General features: G+C 41.8%; 1 protein-coding gene across 1 annotated transcript; it reads right to left on the minus strand.

Annotated features, from left to right (window-relative positions):
- Positions 1-221: 221 nt before the first annotated feature.
- On the minus strand, positions 222-21,798 carry atp13a2 (ATPase cation transporting 13A2). Its single transcript, XM_039801880.1, is given in 30 exon segments — positions 222-529; positions 1,464-1,633; positions 2,501-2,652; positions 2,850-3,073; positions 3,344-3,440; positions 3,584-3,736; positions 4,534-4,613; positions 4,881-4,973; positions 5,561-5,630; positions 5,632-5,713; positions 5,830-5,954; positions 6,063-6,174; positions 6,333-6,489; positions 7,200-7,310; positions 8,848-9,054; positions 9,155-9,343; positions 9,441-9,487; positions 9,673-9,783; positions 10,046-10,207; positions 11,450-11,581; positions 16,444-16,510; positions 16,617-16,751; positions 16,922-16,991; positions 17,080-17,157; positions 17,351-17,430; positions 17,509-17,575; positions 17,710-17,768; positions 18,168-18,335; positions 18,805-18,881; positions 21,636-21,798. Coding segments are annotated over 30 exon segments (3,465 nt in total). The 5' UTR covers positions 21,658-21,798; the 3' UTR covers positions 222-361.
- Between the last annotated feature and the right edge of the window lie 129 nt (positions 21,799-21,927).

Consider the following 21,927-nt stretch of genomic DNA (forward strand, 5'->3'; position numbering starts at 1 on the left):
TTCACCTCTACTATATTGGGGAGAAGGCAGAAATCTCAAAACCTGGACAAATCCAACCTAAACTACTGTATGTATCAGGTCAGATTGTGAGAAAATGCTTCTTTATTTTGGTTAAACTAACTCGTTAATTGGCTAAAACATGCCATATGGTCCTTTAACACTCCCAGGACTACACTATTAAATCACACAGAAAATACAAAACATCTTTCAAAACACATAAGTAGTTTAAATAAAAATAGTTTTTATTAATCAAAGGTAAACATGACTTTGTATTGTTGATCAAGTTGAGGATGTAACTCCGACATCCACAGCATCTTTTGGCTTGGGTCACGACAGTGTCCAACAGAGGGGCAAACAGATGCTAGCTAAATTGGATGACTGTGTAATCTCTGGGTGACAGGGTTTGATTAAGGGGTGGCCATGAGGGGGATTCAGACAGAAGGATGTTCAGACGTTTATACTGTTTCTTGGATTCGCGCCTCCCACGCAGCGCCCGAAGACAGTTCAGGATACCCAAATCTATCAGCAGCTGGGGAGAAAAAAACAGAAACTGTACGGTTAACAAGAACCTTTAGGAATATACCAAACTTAAAACAGATTGTCCATTTGGAGTATTTATCTATTAATGATGAAAACGACAAAACATGCCTTTTTTTAAGAGCAGACATTTTGACTAGCAGCCAAGTTCTATCCAACTGTCCCAGTAAGCTGTGACAGTAGGGAGCCAACGCTAAATGAAGTGCTTTGCTAGCTGACATTCCTGTCTTTCTAGAATAGAAAGTTATACGTTGTGCGTTGTGTTAGCATGGAGCCTGCTGTCACCCAGTATTGTGTATGCTGGTTATTAAAGTTATACTGTATTTGGCAGAAAAATCTGAGGATTCTGCTGGGAGAACTGATCCCCACTAACACATAATTGTACGAGAGCCGAGATGACTGTCGTACATGAAAGTTGGTGATCAAGTCAACCATAACAACAGTTTTGATCTCCCAACACAGGTCAGCTATTAAAGCCCAAAGTCTTTATCAGGGTCAAACCTTTGAGGGGTGTGCTGCACGCGGGTGTACATACCATATACAGTATATAAGTATTTTGAATATACTGAGCATGAAGAAGTTACTATGGACATTTTTCTACCTTTTCCACCATTAAAACATGTCTCCATTGATGTCAATAGTAACTGACATGAACTCAAGATGAACTGAGGCACTTTTTTCTTCATGAAGGAGAATATTACAGACTTTTTATAGCTGTCTTTCTGGCCTTTTAGAGGGTCTTCAAAGATAGATTTTGGTTGGGGTATGAGTATAATGTTAAGCATCATGGAGAACCCCAACATCAGTTATATCCACAGACTGTCATGCGTCTCATCTGGTTAATGTTGGAGCTAATGATTGAAACAGCAATGTTTCATTAACAATTGTCCGAAGAGGGAATATCAAAGTTTAATGTCATCGCTCACCTCCACAAAAAAACAAATGAGGAAGTTAAGAGCAGCCAGAGCGACGAGCAGCATTTTGAAATTCATATCAAAGAAGTCGTACAGTTTCAGTATTTCAAGGGCAGGCGCAGGATTCAACACCAGCCAGGTCATCAGGGCAAAGAGGATCAATAGTACACAGAGGAAAATCCCTGGAAAGATAAGAAGAAAAAAACACACCTGAGTTTAGGGTAATAAATCTTAAATAAGTTTCACTTGTAATATTATTGTAGGAGCCCATTAGGTGTCACCTTTGTGCTGTGGTGGAGGAGCACAAAACTGCAACACCAAGCCATGCTGGCTAGTTGTTGTATATGTGAAATGTTTGCTTGTATGAAGATTTATGGACCGTTATGGATTCTTTTATGTAACAACCAGAAAAACGTTTTCACTAAGAAAAAAATAAATACCATCAAAGGCAATGAGCAGAAGTGGGAGAGTTATTACTCTACTGTGCTACGGCGGCTGCAGCCCCCCAGTGGCTTTAACGTTTAGGCTTAGCCGCTACAGTTATATTTAACTAGAAGGGTCTCTCCCGAGGCCACGCTCTATCTTGCAATGTTAAAAAAGTAAAAAAATAAATCTTTGCATTGGCCCCCCATTCGGATCTGCACCAAAATCCAATGGGTTCTTCCTTGGCCTGTGCTACACTCCCTTTTTTATTTGTTTATTTATTTGATTAGGACAATGCACATTAATGAACATTTCTGTAAATGTGCCCATGTTATCCAGTCAGCTAATTTTCAACCATAGTCCTAGTTGCCTAGTAATGGCGGGAAGAAACCGGAGCACCCGGAGAAAACCCATGCAAGCATGGTAGCATGCTACCTCGATCCTTCCACCAAGTTTTTCCATAATCCTGCTGACAAAAAAACCCCGAAAATATAACCTCCTCAGCAGAAGTAATAAAGCGGACGAATTTCTCAGCATGAGAAATCACGCTGAGAAATTCGTTTTTTCATTGTTGTCCGTTTTTTCCAACCCCAAATCGTCATCCTTGTACATTTCTGATGACTCACAATTGTAGTATAAGGGTTTCTTGTGAGGGTATCCCTTGGTGACCACCACAGCCATGATGATGTACTGGAAACCAGACAAGGCAAACACACTGGTGTCGTCCATGTTTGGCAGATTGGCTGCGCCAATCCTTGTTGAATTGATTGGAACGTACCTTAAAAAAAATAATAATAATAATACAGGGATGAACAGTGTATCAAAGCGCATCAAGTGTAAATGGGATGGTTTGTCCTTTTCTAAATCTGAGATATTGGATTTTGTTCAGTGAATGTAAAAACAAATGTAACATCTTTCTTTAGGAAATTCTGAATTGAAATGAAAGTTCTTTGCATGCGTGTCTTTTTTACTGACCAGTCCTGTGAGGTGGTGATGAAGAGCGCAGCCAGCTGGCCCAGAACAATCACGCAGGTGTGGATGAAGAGGCTGCCAAGCACAGGCAGGGACAGCAGACTGGCTGAGGGTCTGGAGGGGTCCAGCTTGTCACTGGGGCCCCCTCTCCCCATCACAATGGCCAGTGTCGTCACCAGAAACAAGTCACAAAACAAGAACTGCACGTCGGACAACCTCGTCCTCACCTGGACACACATCAAGAAGTCACGTTTCATTGTAAGTCCTGTAAGCAATGCTTTGGTGATCGGTATGGCGTGTGTTTAGTGTCAGTGTGACATGTTGACAGCTGACAGAGATGCAAACAAATGGCTTTGGATTAAAATACATGAAATTGTTACGCTTACAATTCTTTTCATTTTTTTTAATAAGAATTGACTTGACAGAAATACAAATGAATGGCAGCAATATGATGAACTTTTGAAAGTGAGAGTCTAATGAGCTCCACTGCTACTCACTGTGTAGAGGGTGAGGACAGCGCAGAACTGAATGAGGCTGTAACTGGCCATGTATCTAAAGAGACTGAATGAGGTGACCAGAGAACACCGGCCCTCTCTGTACAGACAAGGAGAAAAAATGTGTTAATATTTTTGTCTGCTGCAGGTACGCTACCACGAACATTACTGGTTTGGTTTGTTTTCAAAGACGTCATCCATATTTACCCTGCTATTCTAACTCAATGCCTCCTACTTCCTCACCTGATAAGCAGCGGCACACAGCTGATGTTTTCAGTCTTGGAAGTGAAAGGTGACGCGACTGAAGCCTCGGCTTCAGACAGAGAAACCCCAACATCAGCAGCTCTCAGGGCCCCGCAGTCGTTGGCCCCGTCCCCACACATGCCCACCTTGTAGCTGTGGTAGAGAGTATTATTTAAAGTGCTCATATTATGCTCATTTTCAGGTTCATAATTGTATTTAGAAGTTGTACCAGAATAGGTTTATGTGGTTTAACTTTCAGAAAACACCATATTTTTGTTGTACTGCACACTGCCGCAGCTCCTCTTTTCACCCTGTGTGTTGAGCTCTCTGTTTTAGCTACAGAGTGAGGCATCACACTTCTGTTCCATCTATGTTGGGAGTCGCACATGCATGCGCAGTAAGTACTGCTAGCTAGTCAGTTGCAGAGCATGCTCCCTGACGCTCTGCAACTGACAAGCTAGCAGCTAGGCGAGCATTATAACGTGTTACAAAGTGACGCACGTTCGTCATGTAAGTAAAGGCTGGAGCGGTTTGTGAACAGTGTTTTCTCTGGAAGATGGTAAGGTATGGTATGGTCCCTTTGGGTGGACTTTGGGCTTTTTCACTTTGTAAACCTATTACGTGCACAAAAAGATATATAACACAATAAAGGGGAAAAGCCAAAAAGCATAATATGAGCACTTTAGGTCAGGTAGTAGCCCGTTGTTTAATTATACAAATTATTAAAATGACAAATACTAGACTTGTGATTAAGTATCATGCAACTAGGGGAAGCCCTTAACTTCAGATGCAACATTTTATGTGGATTCCACAAATAGATGATAGACTACTATATAGAGTGTCAGTATCCCTTAGTACTTTATAGGCTTTTCCACTCTGATGAGAATAAAATAAAGTTAGTATCAGTTATGCATAACTGAAAACTCAAGCCCTTTTATGTCTGAACTTACTTAAGTTTCTGCAACTCCTTCACTAGCTGGGTTTTCTGGTCAGGAGCCATGCGTGCAAATACTGTGGCTCGCAGCAAAACCTACAATGACAGCATGTCAAGAAAAGTTGACAAACAATTAATCCCATCTTGATTTTATAATCATCATCATCTTTGTTATTTAAAAAAGTAAATGTTGCTTGAAATACAGGCTGACAGTATAATGCCTCAGTTTGAACCAAATTATAATTTCGTTAAATCATTGTCTCCGTCACTACTCCCATAGTTGTTGTATGCGTGTGTCATTTGATTGGCAGATTAGGGGAATATAGTAGAACATTCCTGCTGGGATTACATAGCATACATTACCTTTGGCAAATACTCAGGAAAGTGATCACAGAGGGCAGCAAAGGACTTGCCATTAATAGCCAAGTGATAGTCAAAACCACCCTGGTACAGGCCCTGAGAGGAGAAAAGAAAAGCATTAATACAGCAGCCAAAATGGATCCTCCCAGTTTAAAAAAATAAAAATAAATAAAGAGTAGGTAATGATTGTGCTCATTGTGTGTGCTATCCTGATAACTACTTAATCATGATTGACAGAACCATGATTCTCCCTTTCCCATATCGGTCGAAGATATATTCTGACAACATAGAACAGCAGAGACTTAAAGGTGCAGTAAGCAATGCTGCGCAAAGATTGTTGAATCTCCGCCCCCCAGATTCATGGATAAATAACTACTGGCCGGCCGGCCAGCACATTCACACGCTGCCTCCCCTCTTCCATAAACTGCCGCCGCCTGTAATCAATTGGCTGGAATGTTTTGTGGCTGGTGCACTCCTTTCGGTTTGTTTTCCATTTACACAGCAATGGTTGTGTATTAACACCAGATTCATTTTCAGCGCACATAGAAAATAGAGAGCTAGGTGACCATGAGGATATAGTCGCTGAATTTGGCGAAAAGTGTTTTGAATTAGCATCGCTTACTGCACCTTTAACCAGACTGACGAGCAGTCAGTGTACTGCAGCGTGTCTGAGTAGGACCGACCTGAGTGATGACCTCCCCTCTGTCTTCCAGGCTGAACCTCAGGGTGGGTATGGACTGGGCAGTGGGGGGTTGCATTGACGAATATCACCTTGTCATCAAATCCTACCATCCCACAGCTTTTTGCTACATTGACTGCTGTTAAAATGTTGTCCCCTATGTGAGGAAAGACAAAATGGGATTTGACATGATGGTGTTGATGGCATTTAAGATGCCTGCAATAATGATGCCTTAATGATAATTAAAAAAAAAAAGTGCAAAATATCTCTCACCAGTGACCATTACACTGCGAAGGTGTGCCAGTCTCAGCATGTTAATAACCTGGGGACTCTCTGGCTTCACCAGATTCTTCATCATCATCAAGCCCAGGAACTGCATGTCTTTCTCTACCTCCCCTCTGTGGAAAGACAAACGGCTGCATTTACAACACGCTTCAGGTGTAGAGAAATTAATTTTTAAGGAGCTTTGGAGCCACAGATAAGCCAGAAACAGACTGGGTTCTCACCGTTCAATGGTGCTTAAGTCAGTGTTCCCGTCTACTGGTTTATAGGCGAGTGCAAGAACTCGGAGACCTTCACTGGAAAAACTGTGCAGTTTGCTGGAGAACTGCCCTGGCACTGTTAACATAAAGCATCCCGTTTAGTATAAATGTAATGTAAAAGAGTAGACAATGCAAAATTTATTTCAATCCAAATCAATAAAAAAAATATCCTGCACTTGTTGTATATTAACACATGGGATAGTATTATTATATTATTAATATTAAGTTCCTGACCAGTTTGTGCTCGGCAGAGGCTAGCCACCATTTCTGGGGATCCTTTCATGAATGCGAGGGCCGAACGTCCGCCGCGGGCCACGGTCACCACACTCATCCTCTGCAGTGCCGAGGAGAAGGGAAACCTCTGAACAATGGCCACCGCCTCGCTTGTAGACTGACAGCCAAATGAAAGAGAAGAATATCAGTTATGCATAACTGAAAACTCGAGACCGATATTGACTAAGAAGTTGAAGGGACTTAGTGCTGATGTACCAACTTTTCTTCACCTAATTTTAATTTAATTCAGTTTGCAATTACATACATTAGCCACAATGTCAAAATCTAACACTGAGGTTAAGGAAAGATCAATACAGCAGTTAAGGGGATTTGACGTAAAAGCTCTACTGATCAGTCAATATGAGAGTAGTCTCGCTTTGCCAGACCTTCCTGCACAGCGCTGCGGAGGAGGGTCTGGCTAGTCCACACAGCATTCCAGGATGGGAGAAAAACATGCTCTGGTTTATTGGCATTTCTTTAAACCAATCACAATTGTCTTGGGTGGCGCTAAGTGCCGGACAGAGCCCCGGTGCCGCTGCAAAATAGCCTCGGGAAGGAACTGGTTTTGGTGGAACGTGTACGTTCAAAGGTTGTTTTCGTCGTGCAACAGAAAACTCAGATTGGACAGATAGTCTAGCTAGCTGTCTGGATTTACCCTGCAGAGATCTGAGGAGCAGTTAACCATAGTCCTCATAAACCAGCGTAAGGTAACAGACATCCGGCCGAAAAGAGTGAAATATGGCGGAATTTCAGGCAGCATTGGAGCAATCCCAGAAGGGGAACGTCGTGGATATAAACTAATATGAGAGTGATGGTAGGGACACTCACAGCTCCTTGAGCTCGAGGCTGTTGAGTAGGCGGACTCAAAACAGCCAAAACTCTGTGGCCTCCAAACTCTGCATCCAGCACATTTCCATCTCCCTCTGGCTCCTGGAGTGTCTGGGAAAATATACACAAAGATACTGATTTAGATTAATATTATAAAAGAAGTTCACAGTGAGATGATATGTTATGCGTGGGAGAATGGATCTGCAGTCACTTGAGGCACTTTAAAACAAAAAGTAGTTCTTGCAATGTCCTTGGTGTGCAAACAATGTTTTTTGAATAAACATATTTGCAATATCTGTTCACACTGACAGGGAAAAATGGCCAAAATGGAAGTCATGTTTTACAATTATTGTGTACCTAATACAAACAGAATAATTTTAATATTGGCATGTACTGTATTTACAAATTATTTAAACTAACGTCAAGTCAAGCCTGGGGCCTGGCTAAATAAAACCAAATTCAGGTTTTTAGTTTTGTTAAAAAAAAAAAAGAAGGTTTGCCTTTTATTGCTAGAAATAAATAGTCCAAAGTACCTTTTTTTCAATGTTATACTATGGTGATGTAATTTATTTACATGCATCTTCAGCTCTTTTGAAAAAACTGTTTGTAACTGGTGCAAGCTTCTGTATACATCATGTATATGAAATGGCTCAATGGACTTCACTTTGTTTAAAAAGGAGGAAAAACCCATTTGTTAATTTTTTATTGCAAAAGCTTTACTGGGTAAATTACCACAGTACATATCCAGCTTACTGACATATTACTCCAGTAGCTTTAACACTAGATCATCAGAGACAGTTCTTCTCATGGTCCCAACCATCCAAAAAGAGCTGGTTAAATCTGCCTTTTCCTTTCACGCAGGGCATACCGGACTTGGAATCTTTACCCACTCTTAAAAGGTTTACGGAACATTGTTGTTGATTTTAACAGGTGCAAGTATTTTGTTGTCATTACTTAGAATTCCTCATGGGGGCGACAGAAACTATGCACTTTAGCTTTAACGGTACACTATGAGTTCCTGCATGGTCACTTCTGTTGACGTTCCAAGTAAACGTCAAACAAAACAGAGCAAGCTCGCCCCTGCCCCCATGTTTCCGTAACTGTCATGACTGACTAATGACTAATGGCCTTTTTATGCTTCTGCGTAGAATCAAGGGTGTACCCTCGCAGCCCCCTCTGCGTCTACGACATAACCTGACGTGCACCTCTCGAAAAATGTAACTACATGTCGCAGCAACGCCCGTGGCTTGGTAGCGTTGCATTCCCCCCCGACTCATTTTCTGGTTCTCCTTCTTCATAAACAACATGAAATCAAGGAGAGGGTTAACTTTTGCCCCACCCCCTCCCCCAACCATCTTGTCGGTGATTGGCTGGAGCGGTTGGTTGTATTTAGGTGCACAGCCTGTGCCTCGAGTTTTTGTTTGACATTTATGACCCCTGTGTTGTCTCCCAAGACCGTTTTTTTTCACAGTGTATTCAGGGGGCGGGCAGCTAGCGGATCAAGGAGAGATGCCTACGATTTGAGACAAAAATGATATTGCACTGACACCATGCAGGAACTCATAGTGCACCTTTAAATGACAAACGTTTTTTTTCCCAGTTCTAGTCAAGTACCTCAATTAAATAAAATAACTTTATAGTGTCATACCCAACCAGTGGACTCGACCATCTTGAGCTCCAGAGGGTCTCCGAGAGGCTGTCCTTGCAACAGCGTCACAGTGTGACAGCAGGCCAGGCCTGAGAGCATGGGGCCTGGGGGCAGGAGTCTGGGATCTGGGACCAGCTCTGAGAAACCGGCAGGTCCGCCCTCCATCACTCCCCACACATCCATACCGTCCTCCGTAAGAGTCCCTGTCTGGAGAAACAAAAGTACTCTGATGAAAGGCAACTTCAACATGTGGCCACAGCTGTTCTCCACATACACAGTAGACTTTAGCTAATGGAATCCCCCTCACCTTGTCAAAGCAGAAGAGCGAGACCTTGCCACAGATGTTGATGCGTGGTGGACTGATGCAGAAGACGCCCTGGCTCTTCAGCCTGCGTTGGGCATAGATAGTGCCAGTGGTGATGGCTGCAGATAGTGCAGGAGGCACTGCGATGGTCACAACATCCAGGCTCATAATTACTAACTCCAGCCAGGTCGCCTGGACACACACCCAGAACAAGTCAGTGATATCACTTTCTTTATTGGTGGCATGCCAAATGCCAAGATTTGGTCTTTGCATTGTGGCTTGTACTTACACCCGATCTGAAGAGGACCACAAAGCTGTAAATGCTGCCAACAAAAGCTGTAGCAAGAAGACAAATATTGTTAAGAGTTTATTAATGTTCAACTATAATTGAATTATAGGTAAAAAAAAAAAAAAGGCTTGAAATACATATCCCTGAGTAACTCAGTTGTAGATACAGATAACATTAACTTCTTCATACACGCGTGAAACAAAATTAGGCAGGTCGCTGTTAAAGCTCTTACCAACAAAACCAAGGATGAGCAGGAACTTAACAGAATCTTGGTAGAAGCGGAAGTCGGTTGGATGAGGATACAAAATGGAGCTGACCAGGTTACCTTTGGCTGTGAAAAACCCTGAGGATGAGATATAAGCAGGACAACCGGCTTGACTTGGAGAGCAAACATAAGATCTCAAAGTTGTCCTGTGGCATTTCCTTCTTAACAACTTTCTGTGTACAGCGTTACTCACACAAACTATTGTGTGTATCCTTGAAGCCTAAAAAACGCGTCAACTGCATTGCAGACTAGAGGTCCAGAACTCCACAGGTTACCTTTAACTCTTAACTGACATCTCACTAAAATGTTACAGACTCAGATCCTCAGTGTGTCTACTCACCGGTGCTTATGACCACAGCAACAGCCCCGCTGCCTCCCGGACCTCCACTTTTGGCCTGAATGAGCTGGGTGCCACAGAATAGGGTGTGTCTGCGCTCAGTCTCTGAGCTGTACCTCCCCTCACCAGCTAGCAGTGGTGTCTTTAGCACTGGGACACTTTCACCTGGACACAGGAAGGATGAGAACAGGTGAACACAGTGACACCTCACAGGAAGATGTAGAACAAGCTGGAGGCACAGACTGTGAAAAGAGTTGGCATCACGCACTTAATGAATGCCATTTGCAAAGAATTTTATCTTGATTCTGAATTGGTTTTAAGGAACAGAAATTGGATATTGGTACAAATCAAACATTCATTCTAAAACTACATGGAACTAGAAAATGGGAGACTGAGTATTTGTTTTTCTAGCCATAAATTATATTGAAATGCAATTTGGTTTCACTTTAGTTTTTGCTGAGTGGTATGGAACTATGGTATGGAAGTTTTTTTGTGAGACACATTTACTGTATTTTCTTATTCGTTGCCAGTTTTGGTTAAAAGGTTCCATATTATGCTCATTTGTAGGTCCATACTTTCTAATAGAACAAGTTTACATGCTTTAATGTTCAAAAATGCATTCTTTCATTCTCATAATATATGTCTGAATATACCTGTATTCACCCTCTGTCTGAAAGGCTCCGTTTTAGGGCCTGTCTCTTTAAGACCCCCTCCCCAAAAGGCCCAGTCTGCTCTGATTGGGTGTTCTGCATCTGCGCTATGAGGGTCTGCACCGTCATTGCAATTTTGATAACCGTTTTGATTCACAATTAAGGTGGAAAATAAAAGTTTTGTGTTTAATATATTTTTGTTGATGTTGAAATGGAATTTAAAACATATGGTATCGAAAAAAGTATCGTTAACGAACTGGCATCAAAACTGAGGTATCGAAATTGGCACCGGATCAAAAGATTTTGAACGATGCCCATCCCTATATAGATGTGACTTCACAACCGTACGAAAGTCCTGACGGCTCATTTAAAAGGCACAGTTTGCGAATACGGGCTGTGTGCATTTCTCTGTGGATTGAGCATTTTGATACTTACCTACTTATAGTATTTATATAGCACCTCAATCTGCTTTCTAATCAAAAAAGACATTTTTTTACAATACCATATTCACTGAGGGGCAAGAAATCAAAGGCATGAACCCTCACCACCACAAGGTTATATACCAGTTAATCCCTTTGATGACCTAGCGCCAATGTGCAGTCATCTTGAAAATCACTTTTGATGGCCAATTTGTGACTCTAATTAGCCTCAAGGTTGTGAAATGTAACATTACCCCAGCTTTTTAAATTAAATCCTACATTAAAAGTGGAAAACAGTTACGCTCTGCCTTGTATTGTTGTTGAGGTTTGTTGATCACCTGTGAGCATGCTCTCGTTGACCAGACACTCCCCAGCCAGCAGGGCCGCATCACATGGCAGCAGCAGACCTTCCTGAGGGATGATTAGACAGTCGCCGGGGGCCAGTTCCTCCGAGCTAACAAGCTCCTCCACTGAGAAAACACACAACCAGGAATAATTGTCCTTGTAGAGAGTTCTGGGTTTAATGCAGAATGACTTGACTTAAAAAGGAAAACTGTTCTTTCAAAACATTCCTAAAAGGCTTCACGGTTACTTGCTTACCGTGGAAGTGGGAACTGGGGACAGCCATACTATATTTTTCTGAGCCCTGTAAGCTGGTTTAGCTAGTTAAAGGCTTGCTAGCGTGATGCTGATGTCTGCCCATAGAATGGCGAATTTTGAAGAAACTAACTCTTCCCAACCTCAACATGGAGAATAGGCTATTACACGTGTGGTATGGATCTTTAATGATTGTGTTGGAGCAATTTCACCACTCTGTTTGTATAGGCTACCATGTTGGTTATGTCAGTGTGCAGTTTTATGTTTGAACACTGGGTGGAGCATTGCCTTTGGGAAGGCATAAAGCTAATCAGCCACAGGTACACAGGTGTGTGGGAAACGGGAAAGTAGACAGCTTTTTACCGTGCTTGTCGTGTCAGTTTGGTCAGTGTTTCAGTTGTTTGACAAGGAAACTAAACCAGAAATGAAATAAAATGGACTCTATGCTTGTGCGACGGTAAGCAATAAAATACATGGCCATTAACATTTAAAGTGTGTGCACACAATACAACTAACTGAAAATCCAATGCATTGGTTCGAACTGGTATGTAAATACACTGGGTTTATCTGCGACAGGTAAATATATTTCAAAGTGTATTTCAGAGTGTTTTTGATTGTGTTGGTTGAATATGGATTCTGAAACAGGGGTACAAATTGAGTGTATTAATGCTGATGAGTTAACCATGGCTGACAAGGGCGCAGCCAGCGGTGAAATGGAAACCCAATCGGTCACTAAACGTTCCGTTAAACTAACACAGAAAGCACTATTGGATGAATTGGAAACGCTGCAAAAAACAAAGTCCAAATTAAACAAAGCATCTACTCTAAAAATAAAAATTCAAGAGTTGATGCAGGACAGAAAATATGAGACGGAGGTGCATTGTACTTCTGACGAATACACAACTCTGTGCAATGAAGCAAAGGAAACCCGTACATCTCTGTTAAAACTTTTAACCCCTGCAGAAAAAGAAAGACATGAGATATGGTTCAAAGCAAAGATGCTGGGTGTTATTGAGTATGTGGAAAACGTGAACAAGTGGTTGGCAAATGCAGACGTTCCCAAATCTGCTGAAAATATGGATTGTGATGTGTGAAGTGAAACCCGATGACCCCCATTTCCAATGTTGGAACGAATGTTTCTGTACAACAATCTTGCCATAAAAGTCACGCCAGCTCAAAAAGCAGTTCATCTTCTACTGCATCAGCACGCATTCAAGCTGAGGCAGAGAGAGCTGCGCTTGAAGCTTGCGCTGCAGCCTTAAAGGAGAAGCACGCTCTGGAAGAGCAAACAGAGGATCTAAAGGAGAAAAAAGGAAAGGCTGGAGATCAATACGGAAATGGCCGCTTCTGCTGCTAAATTAGCAGTATTGTCATCTTTCAGTCACAAAGCTCGCTCAAACACACAGTCAAATGGGATGGAATCTCCTTTTGAAAAAGGAGCAAGGTTAAAAGGACCATTCCACCACTTTCCAAATTCATGACAAAGGTGCAAGGTTAAAGGAAAAAAATCACCACACTAAATCCACAAGCAGATGAGTATAAACCTACTCTTCTGGACATGCAACAACCATTAATGCAACAACATGCATATTGGAGTGCAACACAGAACAACAGTCAGGATATTCATCTTGAAACGGCAAATCATGGAAACTCATTAAGTGAACCTCTTTTGGACCCTCATGTGCAACTAACTAATCCAAATGTCAGTGAGTCTGAACTACAGCCGCAAAGAAAGGATGAAACATCAGCAGTGTATGACTTACTGCAAAGGCAGAATGAAATATCAACATTGCTTATACCACAACAAACTGCTCATTTACTACCACCAAGAGAAATACCTTTTTTTTTTTTTTTTTTTTATGGGTATCCTTTGGATTATAAATCCTTTTTATAAGAGCATTCGAACATTGTGTGGAGAGCAATGCCAGCAACAAAGGGGATTGCTTGTATTTCCTGGATAAATACACAAGGACATCCAAAAGAGCTAGTTCGTAGCTGTCAGTATATGGTCCCAGACAGAGACTATACTATGGCCAAACAACTGTTACAAGAACACTTTGGCAATGAACACAAGATCACCGCAGCATACATGGAGAAAGTCCTAAGCTGGCCAGGCGTAAAACCCGGAGGACGTCAAATCTCTTCAAGCTCTGTGTCCACAGTTGAAGGAGAAAACGCATAGGGACAAGATAAACTTTTTAAAAGAAAAAAGGAGTCCGTTTTGGTTGCCTTTGCATTGGGCATATGAGTAAGGATTGCGATTAGCGCTTGACTTGCAATATGTGCCTCCAAAACCATCCTAGCATCCTTCATATCAACCATCAGGTGAGAAAAAAGCAGCACAGATCATAAACCGCCCAAGGAAACATCTGTGAACAGCGCACTGATCTCTCTGCAAACATGTGGTCATACAGGGGCTGGATTTTATTCATTTTACCAGTTCAGGTAAAATCCAGCAAAGGAGACAAAGTCATACAAACGAATGCATTTCTTGATCCAGGCAGTACAGTCACATTGTTCAGAAAACCTGATGATGAAGTTAAATATGACTGAAAGGAAAACTCAAATCAGTCTACGAACCATGGGCTCAAGTTCATCAGTTTCCAGTCACCGGTTGACTGGTTTAGAGCTTGCAAATCTCACTGGAAAGCGGTTCTACGACTTACCAGAGGTCTACACTCAAAGGATGCCTGTAGGAACAGACGGCATCATCAAAGAAGAGGAACTGGCTAAGTGGCCGCCCTTGGATGGTGTTTGTTCCTCGCATACAAGCGGACGTGGAGTGCCTCCAAACTGCTTGAACCCTGGGAAGTTGTAAACAGTCATGGAAAATGGACCCTACGCCATTAGGACCCTATTGGGGTGGGTTATTAATGGCCCCATTCAAGGATGCAGTAATGAGCGGTGTGAGAGAGGCCACACTGCTACTGCTAACAGGATCTCCATAGAAAGGCTGGAGGAGTTACTGAATGATCATTACAACCATGATTTTAATGAACCTACAGCAGATGACAGGAGAAGGGAGACAAAAAGTAAAGCAGCCACAGCGAAGAGGAAATCTAGCTGTGTGAAGAAACAAGATTAATCAAAAGAGGAATACAGCAACTCACCTGGGAGAGAGACAACCAGGGGGAGTGGGTCTTATGAAAATAAGCGCAAGGGAAGGACTCCCAAAGCCGCCTCCAAGCTGCGTGAGTGAGGATGAGAAGGAGCAGCCGGCTGAAGGTGACTCCAGTAAAGAGAAGAACAAGAAGAGGAAGCGACGTAGGATTAAAGGTCAGGATTCCTCTTTCAGCAATGAGAAGAGTGACGAGGATAATGACGACCCAGATGGAAAAGAAAGCAAACCCAAAAAGATCTGCAAAATCCTGAAGGACGACAAGCTGCAGACAGAGCCGAGAGATGCTCTAAAAGAAGGGGAGAGGAGGAAACCAAAGCAGGAGAGAAAATCGGAACATCAGGCAGATGAATCTCAGCAGAAGAAAGGTGCTGCTGTTAAAGTGTCCCCTGAGGAGAAAGGTGAGAGGAAGCCTAAGATTAAAAGTGAGAAGAGACTGTCCGGAACCACAAGAGAAGGAAAGTCGTCAGAAGGTGTGGCAGACGAGGGTCCTAAAGATGCTACTGTGAAGAAGGCAAAAGCTCCATCTGTAGAGGACAAAATATGGATAAGGATAAGATCAAAGAAAAGGAAAAGGCCAAAAGACCTTCTGCAGGAGGCTGAAATATAAGTTGTAATAGTCAAACATTACTGGCCCCATCTCAGATTTTTAAGGTGTTTGATTTATTTCAAATGGTTTGTTTGCTGCATTATGTTAATATTTATTGAATAGTTTATGCTCTCCTACCATTAACAATTAGGGGCCGGTGTGTTGGAGCCATTTCACCACTTTGTTTGTATAGGCTACTATGTTTATTTCAATGTGCAGTTTTATGTTTGAACACTGGGTGGAGCATTGCCTTTGGGAAGGCATAAAGCTAATTAGCCCCAGGTACACAGGTGTGTGGGAAACAGCTTTTTACCGTGCTTGTCGTGTCAGTTTGGTCAGTGTTTCAGTTGTTTGACAAGGAAACTAAACCAGAAATGAAATAAAATGGACTCTATGCTTGTGCGACGATAAGCAGGCAGTTACTGAAAATAAATGGGTCACAGCACCGAAATGCAGAGAAATTGTGGACATTGATTATTGGCACGCAGAACACACGTCCAAGCAAGTTCTCCCCTGATCCCATCATATTGGCCTAATGTAAGAGTTGATAAAAGACTCTACAGATTCTCCTAGCCTTCTTTTCTTGCAGCCCCTGGTGTAAATATACTTTAGGCAGGGTGGGAAACAAACAAAACACACTCTGCAGGGCTCACAGTCCTGTTCTGTGCCATTTCCATACTAGTCAGTGATGTTCCCCGTAGAGGACACAATCAGTGGTTCAGAAGTAGAAATTCCTCAGTATTTGAGGGGATCTGTGATTTGGTGACTGTGGAGGCCATTTGAGTACAAAGAATTCAGTCACGTTCAAGGAACTAGTTTGAGATGATTTGAGCTTTGTGACATGGCGCATTATCTTGCTGGAAGTAGCCATTAGAAGATGGGTAGACTGTGGCCATAGCAGGATGGTTAGCAACAGTACTCGGGTGAACAAAACCCTATATATCAATCGCATAACAAATCCACACAGATCATTTTCTGAAACTACAAGAAATTCACATTAGGAGAAGAATAGATTTGCAAAAACCCACCTCCTGAGTTTCTCCGTATTGTGACATTCGTGACCAACCGGGCCATGTTGCGAAGAGTGACGCTTTGCTGTGGAGTACGGTCAAATAAGGTTTATATAATAATATTTACCATCCATTACGTGAGCTAAGCACATAGATTATAAATCCGATTGAATATCCCACTACAGGCTCACCTTGCGGATCTCATAAAGTGAGATACCGATGGATAAAATGGAGATAATAAATATACAAATGGCGTAATAATAGTAATTGTCGACAATCCACAGGGTGATGCTGAACACTTGGAACACGTAGAACGGGTTGAGGACCTAAAGTGGCCAGATCAAAAGAGAGACAGAAGGAAGGAGCAAGTTCAAGTTGATACTTCACCTGGATTTGTAACAAAATATCACTTAAAACGTTCCAAACCATCATTAAAAGTAAAAAAAAAAATAAATAATCAATCTGAGGCAGTATGAAAGACAATTTTCCATCTCACCTCCTCAAACAGCAGTTTCACGTAAGACTTCACCTGCACATCAATGAGGTTCGGCCCATACATGAGTCTCCTAAAAGAAGTCATGTCATGAATTACTCAGCAGTGCCCTCTGAGATTAAAGACTCCCTTTATTTCTCCATGCATGCATCCTTTCCTACCTGAGGCTTTGCTCCAGGTGACTCAGGCCCTTTTGGAAGCCATACACGTCATTGCAGGTCCAGTCCTCATTGAGGACACTACAAATAAAGATGGAAGGTTTCAACATTAGTTAATAAAAGAAATATTATACTTTCTAGCTGTATATTGAGAACATAACTGAATACAATAAGAAAGAAGCAGTGCCTAAAAACAGTCTGAATACAAATATACAGGATGAATCTAGCTGCTCGGTACTCAGTGCTATGTTCCTCTTTTTCCTGTTTTTAGTACCTGACACGACAGAAAGCTCCTTTCCTGCCCAGCCAGATGTAGCGCAGTCCTTTAAACAGGTAGTAGCGCAGCAGCGTTTTCTGTAACACAATAATGGTCCCTTTCAGTCTGGTAAAAGAAGATCACTCAGCACATCATTCTGCTGACTTCTTCCTTACCTCCTCCTTGTGCAGCTGAACTGTATCTCTCCATTCAATTTCCTCCAGCTCTACCACCATTTCCAAACTGAAAGGGACAAAGCAAGTAGGTAGAGGCTCCATACAGTTTTTTTTACTTTTATCTGACTTTTGTTAGTTTGTTTTCAGGTATGTGTTGAAAGGCTAAATATGATGCTGTGAGGATAGCGACATGTAGCTGACCTGCTGCAATCCATCTCCTCTGTGAGGACCTCCACCAAATGCTGCTGGCCAAAACTGTCCTGAAGGAAAGATGACACCGATACATGTGTGATTGCTGGGAAATAGGCATTTGACCAATCAAGATATGCAGTGAATCAGAGCACAACACATAACACTGCCATAGACATGGTCCTCTTTACCATCTTACACTAACATTCATGCTTGGTGGTCAGAATGTCATGAGACCGAACCGATAAATATAGCTAGTTGTATGTTAATGTGGAAAAGACTAAAAGCATTTTGGACATCAACCTTTTAAACTAACATTTCAGTGCAGGAGGTTTTATTAAAGAACCTAGAAGGATAATGTGCGACAAAGTAAAACGCAGGTCAGCTGCAATTCCTGCAATGCAAAGAGAAAAGTAAGTATTAATGACAGTGGGTTTTAAATCTAAGTAGGAATTAATTTATTTCCTCACTCTTATTAGCAGAACATCTGCCAAAGCCAGATGGCAGGAGCAGCAGCGTGCCAGGACAGCAAGCCTTGGGCGCCAGTGAAACACGATCAGGAGGACACCCAAGGACAGCACGGCAGCCAGACGACACAACCACAACCGCCAGCGCACCCACTTATACCCCTGAACATCCTGTTGGGAAAAAGGAGTCAGACAGTCCATTCAGATTCAACCAAAGGTTAATTTCCATACAGCTGGTATATCTGCACCCATCTTACATGATAAACCGCCACTGCGGCTTTTAACAGTGATACCTGAAACAAGTGTGACAGAAAATGTTTAAAACCACTGATTTCTCTGTATCTGTTAAATATAGCAAGAGTATAGAGACCATGCACATCTCTAAGTTCTTCATCCGCAGGTGTCATTGTACGTTTTCACACCACACTGAAGCAAGCTAAGCACACTACCGCTTTCACCAGTCTTATCTGTCGACAAAGACCGCAACCTCACTTATATTTGCTGTATTTTCCCCATTGTTTTCCCCTTTTCTTTTCTTTTCTTTACCATATCTAAGTCTTGGATGCAAACATAATTGGCCACACTTGTGGCCACTGTAGGTATAGCAGTTAAAAAAAAATAATAATGTGGAGGCTCTTACCATGTGAGAGTCCGGACTGAGCAGGGGGTCTCGTGGACTGGGTGACGGGAGTCCGCTCTGCGGCTCCACCACACTACCTACAGAACAGGTACGCACTGTTAACACAACTATCCTACTCCTCTCACAACGTTTGAACTAAGCACACAACGCACACCCTCAATACTAACAAAACACCCTCTGCAACGCTCTAGTCGAGTCCATGGAGCAAATGGCAATAGGATACAATACAAACACAGTCAAACTTTAGGAAGATATGTGAGCTGTGTTTAGGTTCTAGTACCTCCCACAATCTGAGTACGACGGAAACACTCCTGTAGAAATGCCGTAAGTATTATACGTTTGCTATGAACTCGTAGTAAAGTCTATGTATAAACAGTATAAAATAACCGAAAAAAAAAAAAAAAAAAGGAGGGGAGAAAAGGTTTTTTTTTTTTTTACCTAGATGCTCGCTTCCGCATCTATCCGAAGATGTAGGGACAATCGACACTAACTTATTTCGTGTTAAGACACATTTGAGGAAAAAAAAAAAAAACCTCACCGCCAACTCGAAACCGTGCGTATTATTGCATATTTGCCCGAAATTATAAAAATATAGACTGTAGTAATGCCGCTGTTGTAGCCCACCTTCCTTTTTTAACTGCGTGCAGTGTCTCGAGCGTCTGAAACCGGACTACTTTACTTGTTTAACCGGATTTTTAAGCACTCTGAAACACGAGCCCCCACAGCCATTTCCGACGACAAATGAAAAAAATAAAATCTTGTTAAATATGTGGAAAGGAAGGACATTTAATGCTTTTATTCCACATTGTTGCAATGTCACGACTGTTGACTGGAGCTGCACCGAGAAAACGGACGCTACAAGATTGTATCATAGGCTAGTCTACAAACAAAAATTAACGGTTGTGTATATATGTTGTCAGTATATTATTGTTCATATGACGACACTAACAACCTGACAGGGAAGGCAAACATCTCAACATTGTCATATGTTCGGATAAAGGCAAACTCATCAATACATTTGACAGTTTTACTCTCCCTTGGCACCAACATACACGTATCAGTCTTATCAAAGATTCCACACATCAACATGAATTCAAACAATTAGTTAAACATCAAGTTATCACTAAGGTAATAGTTTCCTCATGATAAGAGTATGTTGGTTGTGAAGGACACCAGAACAAGTGTTCTATTATTCTGTCCTACTTGTTGTGCTTGTACTGTGTGGGCATTCCTCTACATACAGTAGTACACATCCCATACACACTGCCCAGACAGTCATCTGTTTAGTCATACAAGGCTTTCACGTGATTGTAGCATAATCATGTGAAAGCTCATCAAGGCGAATGTAACGTGTTATTTTGCCAAATCACATGCTTGCATCGTTCTAACTAGGCCAATCTCTATCTCCAGTATCAAGTCTGCAATCAAATGACTCTTATGTTTAAAGTAATTCATCATGGTTTGCGGTGTGTCAAAGCTACACAGTTACAGCCAAATTCCAGCTGGTTTCAAGTAACCAATCCATGCACAATACTTTACCTAAATAGACTGACACCTTCTGATTTTAAATTACCTTTGTCCCCCAGGCATCAATCAATAAGTCTGTTCAAAGGGACACCTACATTTGAAGGAGAGGCGCACTTCCAACAAGGCCATAGCGGATATTACATCACTAACTATGACCATTCATTCTGCATTGTCCGATTAGCTGTAGATTACCCAGACTTTCAGTTTCATCATCCATCAAAACCATTATGCGGCAAGTTTCTATCTCGAAAAAGGGAAACAAGTATCCGCAAGTCACAGACACCCAGCAGTCATCTGAGCTGATGGTGCAAGAAACAACCCTTAACCTCAAATAGCACCACACCAGCTTCGTCTACAGTACAAGCAATGCCAAGACTGAAAGCCTGGTTGGTGGACCAGTCTGACACTTAAATGATCTTTAGAGTAAGCCATCTCTGTACTGAAATTACTTATCAGCCTACAAATAAGCCAAATCCTAAAGCTCATAAAGGCAGATTTATCTGTTGGGTTCTAATTGAGGTCTGTGGAGGACTATATATATATATATATATATATATAAATAAAACAGCTTCTAAAAAGAGACGCTGCTGTTGAATTTGAAGGTCATTTTTCACAGCTGTGACCTCAAATGAAATTCCTCCCATCTCCATTGTAATGGAGAGGAAGCAGAGATGGATATCTCACTGTCAGCCATGCAAATAAAACAAACCGCTTGGATTTATACCACTAGAGCTAAGAAGGTGAGAAATTGTTTTCTTTTCTTTTCTCTTTTGTAATTTAGGTAAAATTACTCTTTAAACTTAATTTCACCCCACTAGGCACGTTTGTATTTGAAGAACAGTTCTTCTCACTAAGCTAGCTACTCAATAGAAGGACAGTTTAACGGAAAACTAAATGCTTATAAATTGCTTTGATCAAAATAAGTTATTTTCCTGATTGATTGCCAAATGGTAGTTCAATTAAGATCTTAACCCAAGTTAACTAGCTAGCTTACCCCTGTCAACACTGACTTGACTAACGTTAGTGTCCATGGCAAGTGTTGAGTTTGACAAAGGTAAGAAAAATGGGTAATAATTTGACAGCAGATTATTCTGTCATTTGTTGCCCCCATATAACATGCAGTCAGTCAACTTTTGTAGCGAAGTGCATTACAAACTACCGTTCGTTTTTGGTTTTAGCTTACAGTTAACAGTAGCGTGCTTTGGTGGAGGGTCTGGCAAAGCGAGACGGTTAGCAAACATCTGTTTAGCTTCAGTCTGCTCTCGGGAGTGAAGGGTTGGTTAACAGCATTCAAACACACTTACCACGCCTAAGGTTATCCATCATCTGCTCACGATGACAGCCTCCACATTACCTTCTTTCACACCATCGCAACCTAAATGACAGACTGCCTCCTAACCAGACAATAACCAGAAAAACAATATTATCCCACGATCCCAAACTATACCCTTCTACGGGAAGTCGCGTTGTCCAAAATAGTCACAAGCGAGCCCATGTGTCGAAACACCGTAATACCGCCTGCTACAACAGTTACAGTAACGTTTACGGTGGAACCGTATTTCTGCTCAGCTCCTCCATATAGCAGATCATATATAT

The sequence above is a fragment of the Perca fluviatilis genome, chromosome 5 (assembly GCF_010015445.1).
Source record: "Perca fluviatilis chromosome 5, GENO_Pfluv_1.0, whole genome shotgun sequence".
Classification (NCBI taxonomy): domain Eukaryota; kingdom Metazoa; phylum Chordata; class Actinopteri; order Perciformes; family Percidae; genus Perca; species Perca fluviatilis.